This window comes from Limulus polyphemus, unplaced genomic scaffold, assembly GCF_000517525.1.
Source record: "Limulus polyphemus unplaced genomic scaffold, Limulus_polyphemus-2.1.2 Scaffold69, whole genome shotgun sequence".
NCBI lineage: Eukaryota > Metazoa > Arthropoda > Merostomata > Xiphosura > Limulidae > Limulus > Limulus polyphemus.
The window spans coordinates 438,517-452,281 of record NW_013665679.1 but is presented as its reverse complement, the minus strand read 5'-3'; the positions used below and the strand labels follow the sequence as shown (position 1 = coordinate 452,281).

The 13,765-nt window shown below is 37.0% G+C and overlaps 1 protein-coding gene across 1 annotated transcript in view; it reads right to left on the bottom strand.

Annotated features, from left to right (window-relative positions):
• The window catches only part of LOC106465589 (cadherin-related tumor suppressor-like), a 159,536-nt gene extending 147,719 nt beyond the window's left edge, over positions 1 to 11,817 (bottom strand). Inside the window, exon 1 of the mRNA XM_022393959.1 lies at positions 6,739 to 11,817. Coding sequence (XP_022249667.1) covers positions 6,739 to 11,817 — 5,079 coding nt within the window. The remainder of the gene's footprint in view (positions 1 to 6,738) is intronic.
• Positions 11,818 to 13,765: the final 1,948 nt, after the last annotated feature.

The window sequence follows — 13,765 nt, the reverse complement described above, 5'->3', positions numbered from 1 at the left end:
TTATAACAGTGTTTAATAAACAAGATTTTCAACCATTGTCCACAGTATACTGTGTTATAACAGTGTTTAATAAACAAGATTTTCAACCATTGTCCACAGTATACTGTGTAATAACAGTATTCAATAAACAAGGTTTTAAACCACTGTTCATGGTATACTGTGTAATAACAGTGTTTAATAAACAATATTTTCAACCACTGTCCACAGTAGACTGTGTAATAACAGTGTTTAATAAACAAGGTTTTCAACCACTGTCCACAGTATACTGTGTTATAACAGTGTTTAATAAACAAGGTTTTCAACCACTGTCTTTGGTATAGTGTGTAATAACAATGTTTAAAAAACCAGGTTTCCAACCACTGTTCATGGTATACTGTGTAATAACAGAGTTGAATAAACTGGAGTTGCAATCACTGTCCACCATATACTGTGTAATAACAGTGTTGGACAAGCATGGTTTTCAACCACTGTCCATGGTATGCTGTGTTATAAAACATTGTGACAAACTGGGTATACTGTGTAATAACAGTGTTGGACAAACTGGGATTTCAACCACTATCCATGGTATACTGTGTAATAACAGTGTTGGACAAACTGGGATTTCAACCACTATCCATGGTATACTGTGTAATAACAGTGTTGGACAAACTGGGATTTCAACCACTATCCATGGTATACTGTGTAATAACAGTGTTGGACAAACTGGGATTTCAACCACTATCCATGGTATACTGTGTAATAACAGTGTTGGACAAACTGGGATTTCAACCACTATCCATGGTATACTGTGTAATAACAGTGTTGGACAAACTGGGATTTCAACCTCTATCCATGGTATACTGTGTAATAATATTATTTATGAAATTGATATGTGCATTCTGAATTATGAAAACGTTTAAGACATATTAGGAACTGAGTTATACAAATCTTTAACGTGTTTTAAAATATATATGAATAAAAATTGCCACTAACTTATGTTTTCAGTTACCAAAACTTGCCTTTAAAACAACGGTAGAGGTGAACATAAGTTAGAAGGTTATTCTTGTATTTAAAAGTGAACACGGTGGAATGCTGCTGGTACAACATCCTATAAGACTGGGTAAATATGTTAGATTTTATACCACTGGAGTCTGATATAACACTTATTCTGTAGAATGTAAGCGCTGTATATTTCAGTGGATTCCCATTTAAAATTCCTTTCATAATTAAAAAATATATCGCTTATCTTGAATTAGTAAATACAATTAACAGTACTCTGTGTCAGTCAATGCGTATCACATGAAAACAAATCACAAAAATTACACTTAAGTTTAAAACTGGTTGTTTTGTACTTAATGGAATATGGTTGATAAATGAGATTATGGCTTGCGATAATAAAGATATCACGTTTCTTATTGCATTCAGGGTGTTAACAAAGACCCATTATGATTTTTAAAACAAAGCTTAAAAATCATTTCTACGATATTTAAGGTAGGTGACAGTACACAGCGTATAAAACTATTACCATGTAGAGGTAAATGTTAGTATATACAGCGTATGAAACTATTTACCAAGAAAATATGGACGTTGATATACACAATATATAAAACTATTTAGCAAGTAAAGGTGAGCGTTTGTAAACACAGCGTATGAAACTATTTACCATGTAGAGGTAGATGTTCGTATACACAGCGTATAAAACTATTACCATGTAGAGGTAGATGTTGGTATACACAGCGTATAAAACTATTACCATGTAGAGGTAGATGTTGGTATACACAGCGTATAAAACTATTACCATGTAGAGGTAGATGTTGGTATACACAGCGTATAAAACTATTACCATGTAGAGGTAGATGTTGGTATACACAGCGTATAAAACTATTACCATGTAGAGGTAGATGTTGGTATACACAACGTATGAAACTATTACCACGTAAAGGATGTTGGTATTTATTTTATCGGTGAGTAGTCACAATGTTTGACATATCTTAATGAACTGCGTGCTCACGAGGTCTACCCTGTTTTTCTTTGCTTAGATATGATACACAATGTTGAATTACTGCGTGGTGTTGTAAGCTAATGATAATAAAAAAAAACATTCAAGTGATATTACAGTAGCACGCAGGCTGAAGTGAACAATTACCTTTAAGGTACGCTTTCCGTGAGAAGACCACACGAGCGGTTTTTATACCGACGTTGAACTCGAGGTTGAAATTGGAAATATGCATTTATTATCTTTTTATCCTGGCCTCAAAATATCAGTACGTTTGAACAAAACTTATGATTCTAGATATATATCAATCAGACACAGAACCACCTCAATACAATACTTCCTAGCATTATGATACGAACGGGTTAAATATATACGTGTTTGTGCGTGCGTGTGTGTGTGTATAATTATATATAGATATATATATGATGTATGTATGCATAGTCTATTTCTAAAAATAGCTCGTACATATTAAAGCTCCACTCTGAGGGAAACGCTACACTATATTAGCCAGCATGTTACATTAGCTGATCCACATGGAGAGTGAAAAGTAAATGGTTGTTATCAAGGCGAGATCGTTGTTCACAATCACGTCACTCCTCAATATTGGAGCAATTTTTAAGTTCCAGTTCCTTTACAAAACACATTAATTTTCCACTTGCGTGGTATCCTAAAAACAAGTCTGAATTCGATAATTCAGTTTGTTTAGTGGGCCCTTTTATTTCTTCTGGTAGAGAAATACTGTTCAGAAAAATCACCAGACTTCTCGCCCCTCGCACGTCTTTATCCACATGTAGTTTGAAGTATCATAGTATTATGTTTGACGTGAAGGATAAGCTGAGATACGTCGTTACACTTAGTGTCCGTCTACTAATTAATTAAACTTATACGTAACAGATGATCTTCATACAACCAGATGTATTTTCAAGATGATTTTAAATCGCGGGGATAGTTTATGGGCAAGTCGATTAAACAACATCTATATAATTAAATGAGTACCTTGTATGCGCGTGGGGGAGGTTTATAAACTTCATTAAACAATGCAAAAATAATATTAGGAGTAGGGAAGAATGGGCGACGTCACCAAATGCGTAAGGGAAGAGTGGGTATAGATAGTACTATGTATTTTAAAGGAAAATGTATTTTGGGAAATGGATCTGTCTTCTCCCAGAGCCTCATTTCAGAAAGCAGTGTTTATGTGTTCAGGTTCTGTGTGTGAATTTCTTTATTTGTTTATGAACACTTAGAGTACTGGTACCGTCACCCTGTTGATTTTTAATATTTGCCCCCGATACCCAGGTTTTAAAATCGTTGCTATATCTGGTGTCTCTTACTACACTAGATAAGTTAATCGGTTTGGCATTTTTGATCAGAGCATTCGGCTCAAAGTGTCTTTTGAGGTGTTTTGTCGGTATCATGTGTTATGTAATAGGTTAACCCACTTAGCTTTAACCTCGCAGTTATTGAGACGCCCCGCACGGCCATTGGATTCATTCAGAAGTCTACGTACATAACCTCATACGTGAGTAGTCTGGGCAGATAATTTAACTGTTTTAATTACTTTAAATACACACTGCATTTACATCTTATAAACTTTTGCATTCAATTAAAAAATATCACAAAAATAAGTTTCCTACGCGAAGTACGAGTTTCCCAAGTAGTTAATTATAATTACTAGTAACATAACTATATCGATCAGAACTAAAACATATCTAGTAAATTAATGAAACAATTCTACATAACCAACTGAAAAAAGTATGAATTATACCCTAAATCATTACACAAGAAAAATCGAAATTCCACTGATCACTTTTGTTTTTGTTTCTTAGAAGTTTTGCGCAAAGCTACATACGGGTTACACATAACCGTAGTAATTTCGAACTAGCAGACTAGAGGGAAGGAAATATGTTAAAAGTGCCCACCGCTTGGTATTTCTGTGGTAACGGGACGCCAGCTACGAACCCTCAGATTAACGGTTCGGGCACGCTAATCTCGGGACCACGCTGGGCCCAGTAATGATTACAATACATAGAATCATCCGTTAAGTACCATCACTCCCAGTAATGATTACAATGCATAGAATCATCCGTTAAGTACCATCACTCCCAATAATGATTACAATGCATAGAATCATCCGTTAAGTACCATCACTCCCAGTAATGATTACAATGCGTAGAATCATCCGTTAAGTACCATCACTCCCAGTAATGATTACAATGCATAGAATCATCCGTTAAGTACCATTTCTGTGAACGATATTTTCAGCCATAATTCAAATAAAATCTCACGAATTTATACACTAAGCTAACAACGAACAAATAATCTTTATACGTGTCAAAGTTAATAATAATAAAATTTGACATCATTTTTAAATATTATAGTCAATAACACTAAACACAGCTTATCAATACACAAATACTCTGTTAGAGGTCATTCAAAAAAGATAAGCTGCTTATTTTCAAAACACTGATTACAATATTTAATGTTTTCTAACTTCTCCACCAAACAGTCACGCGAAATACCAGCTCTGTTCTGTTATGTATTGTTTCTAACTACAAATCATTACGAATTGAATGAAGCCTTTGCCAAATGTTAAAAATACATTTATGTCATGTTCTTTGTTTGTAATTAAGCACAAAACTATACAATGGGCTATCTGTCCTCTGCCCACCACGGGTATCGAAACCCGGTTTCTAGCGCTGTAAGTCCGCAGATATTCCGCTGTGGCACTGGAGGGCGTCATGTTCTTAAATAATATAATTATGTTTTTATTTTTCAAGTTATTCAGGTAAATTCAAATAAAAATGCAGTAATGATTAATGTTGGTAAGTTATACGACATGTCTGATCCGCCGTTCTTTTTTTTCTCTCTCTCTTTTTTTTTTTTGTTATATATATTCAGGAGCTAATTACAAATGTCATTAATATATAACTATGCATATGACATATTTTAAAACTCTCCTTTCAGTTATTCGTTACTCTTCTAGCTTTGATCGTTATTTTATATCAATTCATCATCCTGATGGATGAAATTATTCCAAGGTTAAAACTATGTATTGGCTATAGAATAGTGTACTCCCTACAAAATACAGTTCAATATACGCTATATGTATGTGGAGTTACAACTGAGCGGAGTACAATTTTAAACTAATGTGATTTTACATTCATTTCTGTTATTTCACGATTAATTCTAGGTTTTCAGTTTATTGATTTTCACTATCTTTGGCGCGGCAAGGAGTAATAACTTTAATCCTTATCTTTTTTCTTATTGCTATCTGCGTGTAAAGCTAATGCTTTCAAAACGCTTTTACTTCAGAAGGTTTGTAGTTATGGCGTCCAAAGTAAACACTGCTACTTTAAAAGTTCCAAAATTGAATATAAGTTATTTTTTCTGACAATACTGGGAACAAATATTTATTTTATCCATATATACAAACTCGGGTTTTGAAATAACTTTTTTTTTTACCAACTTGCATATCTCAGTCTGACAACAAAACCATGAACTGATGAGGGCTATATTTTCCTAGATCCAGCTAAATCGGCGAGAAAAAAACGTTCCTCGAGAAGTTTTTTTATACTTTCTTCTTAAAAAACTATATGTGTTGTTTTATTCATGTGACGTAAAACATAAATTACTTAAAAGTTAAAGGAAGTTGGCATACGTACTTGTGTCCAAATGTGTTACAGTCACCCGATATAAACAAGATATAATTTTTACCCTTTTGTACACTGCTAAATATTTATCATTTGAATTTTGAACATTACAATGAATGAAAAATAAGTTTTAATATGTAACATATACAGAGGTTGAACATGAACTTAGAAACACCTAGTGGAAGCGGCTTAATAACGAGTCCTTCCATCTTTAGCTGTTAGAATTCCTTCATTTCATTATAGTGGGGCATTTGCAAGTTCCTGATACATATGCTGGGGAATTTAATTCCATTCCCCAAGGACATAATTTTACATAACGAACAACTGTCTCATTCACTCATGATGACCTTCCAACCACTGTTACAAATACTTAATGAGCCCTATGGGATAATTGCTATGCTGTAATAATAATAACCTTCGATATTGTTCATCGTACAAAGTTAAGAAGTTGTGTATTGTGGTAAGTAAAACATTTATTAATCGGGCTCTTACAATATGTCCTCTTTGAAAGTCAGTTAAGTCACATTTCTTTCCCACATTGCTTGACAATTAACATGGAACAGAGCTTATAGTTGTTTAAACACTACAGATCACCTGTCTAGGAGGTCACTGGAATAACAAATTAATCATTCAGCTAAGAATCAGGCCAGTTTAACATTTGTGGAAGAACATATCTTTAAGCAGGTGTTTCTTTTTGTTGTTGTTCGACCCCTGTATATATATATGTGTGTGTGTTATTCTTAGTGAACTGACTAAAAACACCTCAGTTAGTAAGATAATGACAAAAACTATATCAATATCCTGTTTCAGAACGACCTTTACGACCGTTTTCAAAATAAAACTGTTTACGTATGAAGCGTGATAAACAGTGGAAGACTGTAGGAAATGTTAATATTTTCATATTTTTTTTTGTGATAAAACAACGCAAAAAAATTATAAATGTGATATATCTATTACAACCAAGAGCAAGCAAACTATCTTTAGATAAAGTTTTATGTCAGTGTTTTATGCATATGAACAATCAACGCAAATACATATGAAAATGGTAATAATATAGCATAAAACAAAACTATGTTCGTATATAGTATGTCTTAAAATGAAGTTTCTTCTTACCTTCGTTTTTGATGTTTTGGGTGTTCTCACACTGATGTCTACTGCATATATCTCCAGTTCATAGACTTGAACATTATTGTCCCGGTCCAAAACTACAGCTGTAGTTATTACACCGTTCTTCTTATTGATTGCAAAAACGCGGTTTTGTGGTAGGTCATTACCATAAATTGCCGTCAAGTAGTACTCCACATCGCCTGCAGGGCCGCTAGGGTACTGAGCTCGAACTGATAACACAACAGTACCTACCGGTTCATTCTCAAAAACTGACCCAGAATATTCAGAAGCACTAAACAGTGGACCTCGTTCACGCTTTGTCGTCCCGATCACAGTTATTTTGTTTCTTGAAGACTTCGCATTCCAGGACTCGGCTTCATCAGTCGCTTGTACCGTTAAAGAATAAAGAACCTGGGGCTGGTTTGCTGGATGAGAAAGATACAATTCACCTGAAGTACCGTCCAAATAGAACAGATCGTTTCTCCCTTCTACTAGTTCATATGTCACCATGCCGTTGGTGTTGGTGTCTCGATCGACAGCCGTCACCGTCATAATGACGTACCCATTGTCAGAATCCTCTGGTAAAACACCAGCATCCATAGAGACAAACATTGGAGCATTGTCGTTAACATCATCTACAATTATTGTCACTGTTTTCTCAGAAAATAGTCTATTTCCTACCGGAAGAGCCTGATCGGATGCTACCACTGTCAACCGGAAGGTGTCGCTGTATTCACGGTCGATATCCTTGGTAGTAACTATAACTCCAGTTTCAGGTTTAATAGTGAAGTGATCGCCAGGTGGCTCTTGATGTTTGATATGGTAAGTAACTTCACCATTGATGCCAGAATCTTTATCCTCTGCTGTAATGGTTACCACCGGTGTTTTAGGTGGTATTCCCTCTTCTATTTGTCTTACTATGGCAATGTTAGGGAAAACGGGTTGATTGTCATTCACATCGATAACTCTTATTGGAAACTGTATAGTTGTTGTCAATCTCGGAGCTCCTCCGTCGCTGGCACTAACATTAAGGTAGTAAATGCTATGTTCTTCATAATCTAGCGGCCGGTCAAGAAAAAGCACCCCAGCTGTGCTATCAATTTTAAAAGTTTCTTTGTTGTTTCCAGCACCAATAGAATAAGAAACTTCTCCGTTGATCCCTTCATCAGCATCGGTTGCAGAAAAGGTAAATATACTGTATCCAACGGGCGTATCTTCAGATATTTCAACACGCTGCTTAGGAAACTGAAACACTGGGGAGTTATCATTTTCGTCCAAGACATCAATAGTAACTGTGGCAGTTGAAGTGTGATGCTCATGTTCTCCAGTGTCTGTGGCCAGGACAATTAAAACAAATCGAGGGGTCTTCTCTCTATCTAGAGTTTTAACGACGGTAATCTGTCCACTGGCTTCATTAATCGAAAAGCTTCCTTCGGAATTTCCTGCAGATATAGAGTACAGAACATTACCATTTATTCCGCTATCAATATCAGTAGCGCTAACACGCAAAGCTTGAGTCTGCAATGATGCTCCTTCGGAGATGGTAGTGTGGTAAGGCGTACGGAGAAACATGGGAGTGTTATCATTTACGTCTGATACATAAACGACGACCTTGGCTTCGGCTCTCAGTCTAGTCAAGCCTCCATCCAACACGACAGCTTCCATGATTATGTAATCGTGACCAGAAACCTCCACCAATTTTTCTCGGTCGAACTCGTGCAAAGTTCGGATAAGACCAGTTTTAGGATCCACCATGAAGTCGTTTTGATTTGTACTAATTGAAAATGATAGTTCTGCGTTCTTTCCCTTATCTTCATCATCAGCAGTTAGTCTTCCTATGTAAGTGTCCGGTGGTTCATTTTCAGCCACGTAAAAAATGAAAGTGTCGTTATCAAATTGTGGTTTATTGTCATTTTCATCTATAATATGAATCACAACTGAAACGTCTGAGCTTCGTGGCTTTGTTCCATTATCTTTAGCTTGCACAGTTAGAGAGTAATAATCACGTTTTTCTCTATCCAGCTCACTTCTCACATATAACTGGCCATCAGGAAAAATGCCAAATTTTAACTCTTCATTTCCATCCACGACCTGATATGAAACATGCCCATTTTCTGCAGAGTCACCATCAGTGGCTCGAAGGACAAAAAACCTGTTATTTACCATAGTGGATTCCAACAGCGATGTTTCATATGAAACCTGGTCGAAAACTGGGGTGTGGTCATTCACATCTTCTACCATTACAACAATTTCTTGCCTGGAGGCCAGTGAAGGAATGCCCCTGTCTCTAGCGGTTATTTCCACCTTGTAATAAGTGCCTGCCATAAATTTTACTGGGCGGTTCAAATAGATCATTCCCGTGTTCTTACTGATGGTGAAGGTGTCATCTGGATTGATCGTTAATGAAAACTCAAGCTCACTGTTGGAACCAAGATCCAAATCTACACATCTGGCCAAATAAACTTCGTGGCCCACGGGCCAATTTTCAAGCAGTGTTTCAATTGGTGAAGAAATTTCAAACGTCGGTGGATAATCATTGATATCAAGTATTGTTATGTTAACAACAGTTTCAGTAAATCCTACCCTTCCAAAGGCAACGACTATCAGGATAAACTCTGATTTAATCTCTCTATCAATTTGTTGTGCTGTGCTTATGATTCCAGATCGATCTTCAATTTTAAACCAACCAAGGAAGTTACCAGATGCTATAGTGTATTTTGCATCACTAGACTCTTCATTTCGAACTAAAGAAACTCGACCAACTTCTCGACCAATATTTGGTTCTTGGCCTTCTGGGTCTTCTTCAACCAAAAATTTGTAACCAAGAGGTTCATCAAATTTGAGTGTATTTGCTTCCTGATCAACATAAATCTGAACTACGGCCTGCTCTTGAGATTGTCTTTCCTCATTTTTAGCACTAATAAGTATCTCGTATTTAGACCTTAAGTGACTCTTAATTGGCATACTTGTTTTTATTGTTCCAGTATCTTCTTCGATGTCAAATTTTCCATCAGCGCCACTAAGCATGGAATACCTAATCCTACCATTTCTTTCTTCATCCGGATCTTCAGCAATAACACGGGCTAATGAAGTTCCAACAGGTGTATTTTCTGTAACTAGTGCAAAATATTGTTTAGGGTAGAAAACAGGATCATTATCATTAACATCTAACACATTCAATTGTAAGGTCACTGTAGAAGACAGAGGCGGAATTCCTTTATCCATAGCAATTGCTTTAATAATATGTACTGCTTTGTCTTCCCTGTCCAGTTGAATCTTAGTGGTCAAACGCCCGTGAGTATCGTCTAGGGCGAAAACATCGCCGTATTGTTGAAGTGTTTCCGGAGCTAGTACATATTCTAAACTTCCATTCGTTCCCAGATCATTGTCTGTAGCGGATAATACTGTAACCAAAGAACCTACAGGAGCACTTTCTGACAAAACTACATTTTTCATCTCTTCAGAGAAGGTCGGGGTTTCATCATTCTCATCCAAGACCTGTATTTTCAGATAAGTATGAGCCCAGCGTGGGTTGGATCCACCATCACGAGCAGATATTTTGAGCTTCAAGAAATCTTGCTCTTCTCTGTTCAAAAGCTGTGCCGTGGTAATAAGACCTGTTTTGAAGTCCAAACTGAACCAGCGTTTTTCATTCCCAGAGGCTATTGAATAATAAATTTGGGAATTAACCCCAGAGTCTTCATCTTCAGCTTTGATGGCAGCGACAAAGGTCCCCACAGGTACTAGCTCACTGAGGACAGCAGAATATTCGGTCTTTTCAAACACCGGTTCGTGGTCGTTCACGTCATTCACGTGGATAATTAAAAATGCTGTCGAGCTTCGGATTGGAATGCCCATGTCTTTAGCTGTAATGGTGAGATTATATTTGCTGATTTGTTCACGATCTAGAATACCATTAACACGGACGATGTCAAAACTGGGGGTAGATTCTAATCTGAAATGAGACTGCTCATTTCCTCCCTGAATTTCCACAATCGTCTCTCCATTCACTCCCTCGTCAAAGTCGATTACACTAACTGCAGCAACTACTGATCCGTTTTGGGCATTTTCGTCCACAGTAGCATATTTAGCTGTTGCTGGAAAAAATCGAAAACGGATTATAGGATCGTGGTCATTAGCATCCAGCAGGTTAACTGTAACATAAGCTCGGCCATCTTGTCGAGGTGAACCATAGTCTCGGGCAAAAACGGTAAATACACAGCTCTTTGGACAATTCTCAAGTGCTGGGCATTCTTCCTGGCAATTTAAATAATTCATGGTTGAAATAACTCCGGTTTGAGAATCTATGGCAAACTGAGTCTCTGTCTGACTCAGAAAATAAGTAATCTTAGCGTTGTCGCCTATGTCATTATCGGTGGCATGAACCTGTAACACAGTCGTCCCTGGTGGTAAACTTTCATTCAAACTAACCGAGTAGTCGCTATGATCAAATAAAGGTGGGTTGTCGTTCACGTCCAGAACCGTAACATTTACCTGAAGGAATCCAAATCGTGGCGGACTACCGCCATCTTGGGCAGAAATATTCAATTCATAATTAGACTTCACCTCTCGATCAAATCGTCCCGTGGTTTCCAGGTGTAGATAAGGGGTTTCTCCACTAGGATTGGTCGTTACTACTAATCTGAACACTTCGTCCTCGTTACCTGAAACTATTGTGTAATCTGTGGTTATGTCATTGATGCCTACATCGCCATCTGTTGCTGTGTCTAGAATAACCCTAGTTCCGATATTGGCACTTTCAGAAAATGATACTTGTAAACTAGAGTCAGGAAACACGGGGTTATTGTCATTAATGTCTAGTATGACAATTCGTACTTCGATTGGATAAGTGGGCTGACTGCTCAAGATCACAAGGTCGAACCTGTCGCTCACAAGGTTTTCTCTGTCTATCTCTGTAGTGGTAGTTATTGTTCCTGTTGTTTTGTTGAGCTCAAAGTGATTTGGTTTATCGTTGAAACGGTAAGTAAAATGCGGTTTTATGGGAATCGTCCCAACAATAGTACCGGGAGGTTGTTGTTCTTCTAACTCAAATTGAACTCTGGTGTCTACTTCTCTGGACTTCATGGTCAGTCCTGACACCTGCGTTCCAGGACTCTGGCCCTGTGCATACGTTACTAAAAACAACAGCAAACTCACATACATTATATACATCTTATCAGTTGCTAGCATCTCGTTTATCTTTAAACAGTAACCTTACGGATTTTCCTGCAAACAATAAATTTGAGTAATAAAAAATATTATATCATGACAACATCAAACTTACTGCAATTCTGGTAATGAAACAAGCCAAAACACCAGTGTTACCCAGGACACCAGGTAGAGAAACGTTCGTATTCCGTACACATGAGACCTATCATTTCAAAAAGATGACACAGTCAAGTACAGAGGTTACTAGCATGTTCAGGATCCCTACCTGCTGCAGTCTGCCTTCGTGAAGACGCCCGAAGGCTCCTGCCAAAAATTTAGACACGTTGATTGCCTCACCTGGCGTCACTAGCTTTCATACAGCAACGTTGTGATCAAGTGCGTGTATCGCTGTTAATCTATTCGTACACCTGCTTACACACTTGCTTTCTCACACACACAACGATGCCATATAAAACAACGAATGTTTTTACATTGTGCGATATTTTCTTCTCACATACGACTTCCAACAATCGAGCCAAGTGCATGAATCTGTCTCGGTTCGCTGACGCGACTTTTCACAATCCAAGCTTGAATGTCAGTGGAGCCAGGGCCACATTCCTGCCAGTGGGGCGGGGCATTGACGTCAGGATCGCACCGGCCTATGGTGGTGCATAACATGCGGGCAGCCTGCGGTCACTGACGGTATCCAACTGGGCCGTCACTTGTGACCAGGTTCAATGCAGCACTGTGCTCATGTTGGCAAAGGAAGGCTTTTGATACGTGGTCCAACTCGTTCTAAACACACTGGTGATTGTTTCCTATCAGGTAAAGTTCTTACCATTATTGATGATTCAGTGAACTTTGGCATACATTCTGTTGTGAAATGTGTAATAATCAGCCGCTGTGAAGGAGCTACCTGCTACATACTTTGTATTGTGAAAAGATTGTGCTGGAGGCAGCTCGTAAAATTTGCACCTTAACTCTGACGTAATATGCTTCTACTATTATTTCTAGTTTAGAAATGAAGAGTGTAAAGTAACAAATAGCTAACAAAATCTAAATCCTCTTTTTATCTACATAATTTTGAGAGCCGTGTAGAAATTTGGCAAAACATTTTGTATGTTGGAATCTTAAAAAGAACAAAATAGAGAGCTAGATGTTCGGAAAACCCAGTAGATGACATGAATAGTCAATGGCTCTAAACAGCTTGGAATAAATAAAAATAATAAGAATTAAATAATAAAAAGGGTAAGTTTTTGCCTTATTGACATGTAAGATTTAGACACAAAATAACAATATTACAGGAGTTCCAAGATTATTGAGCCAGTTTCTGATTCATCTTTTAAACTTTGTTTGCAAATGTTTTTAGTAACATATTTCCAAGATCAAAAAATAAAACTCGGAATGATGTGTTAAACACTTGAAAGTTATGTCGAAAGTATTTCAAAAAATCTTCTTATGCAATTTATTAATAGTATTACAAAACAACATGACTTTCTATGTAATAACACGGACAGAGGTCAAATAAAATATGTCGTCAGTAACATCGGTGCTTTTAATACATACGTTTGTCTTTATTGTGAAGGTATTTTACTGTCAAGCAGAGAATGTTGAAATGTTTATCTATAACACTGCTAATAATGCTACCGATACGAAAGTGTAGCAGCATTCAATAGGACTTTGGACATTTGCTAATGTTTTAAAGGTTTATAATATAGCAATTACTCATGAGATGCCACAACTAGCAACTCCTGGGATTCGAAACTCAAGAAACGATTTGTTATTTTTCGAGCTTTCACTCCTATAAATTTCACCGTTCTAATTAAATGACACTCAGCCGTGTAACAGACCTTAGGATTTATGTTTTTTGTTAAGCGCAAAACTA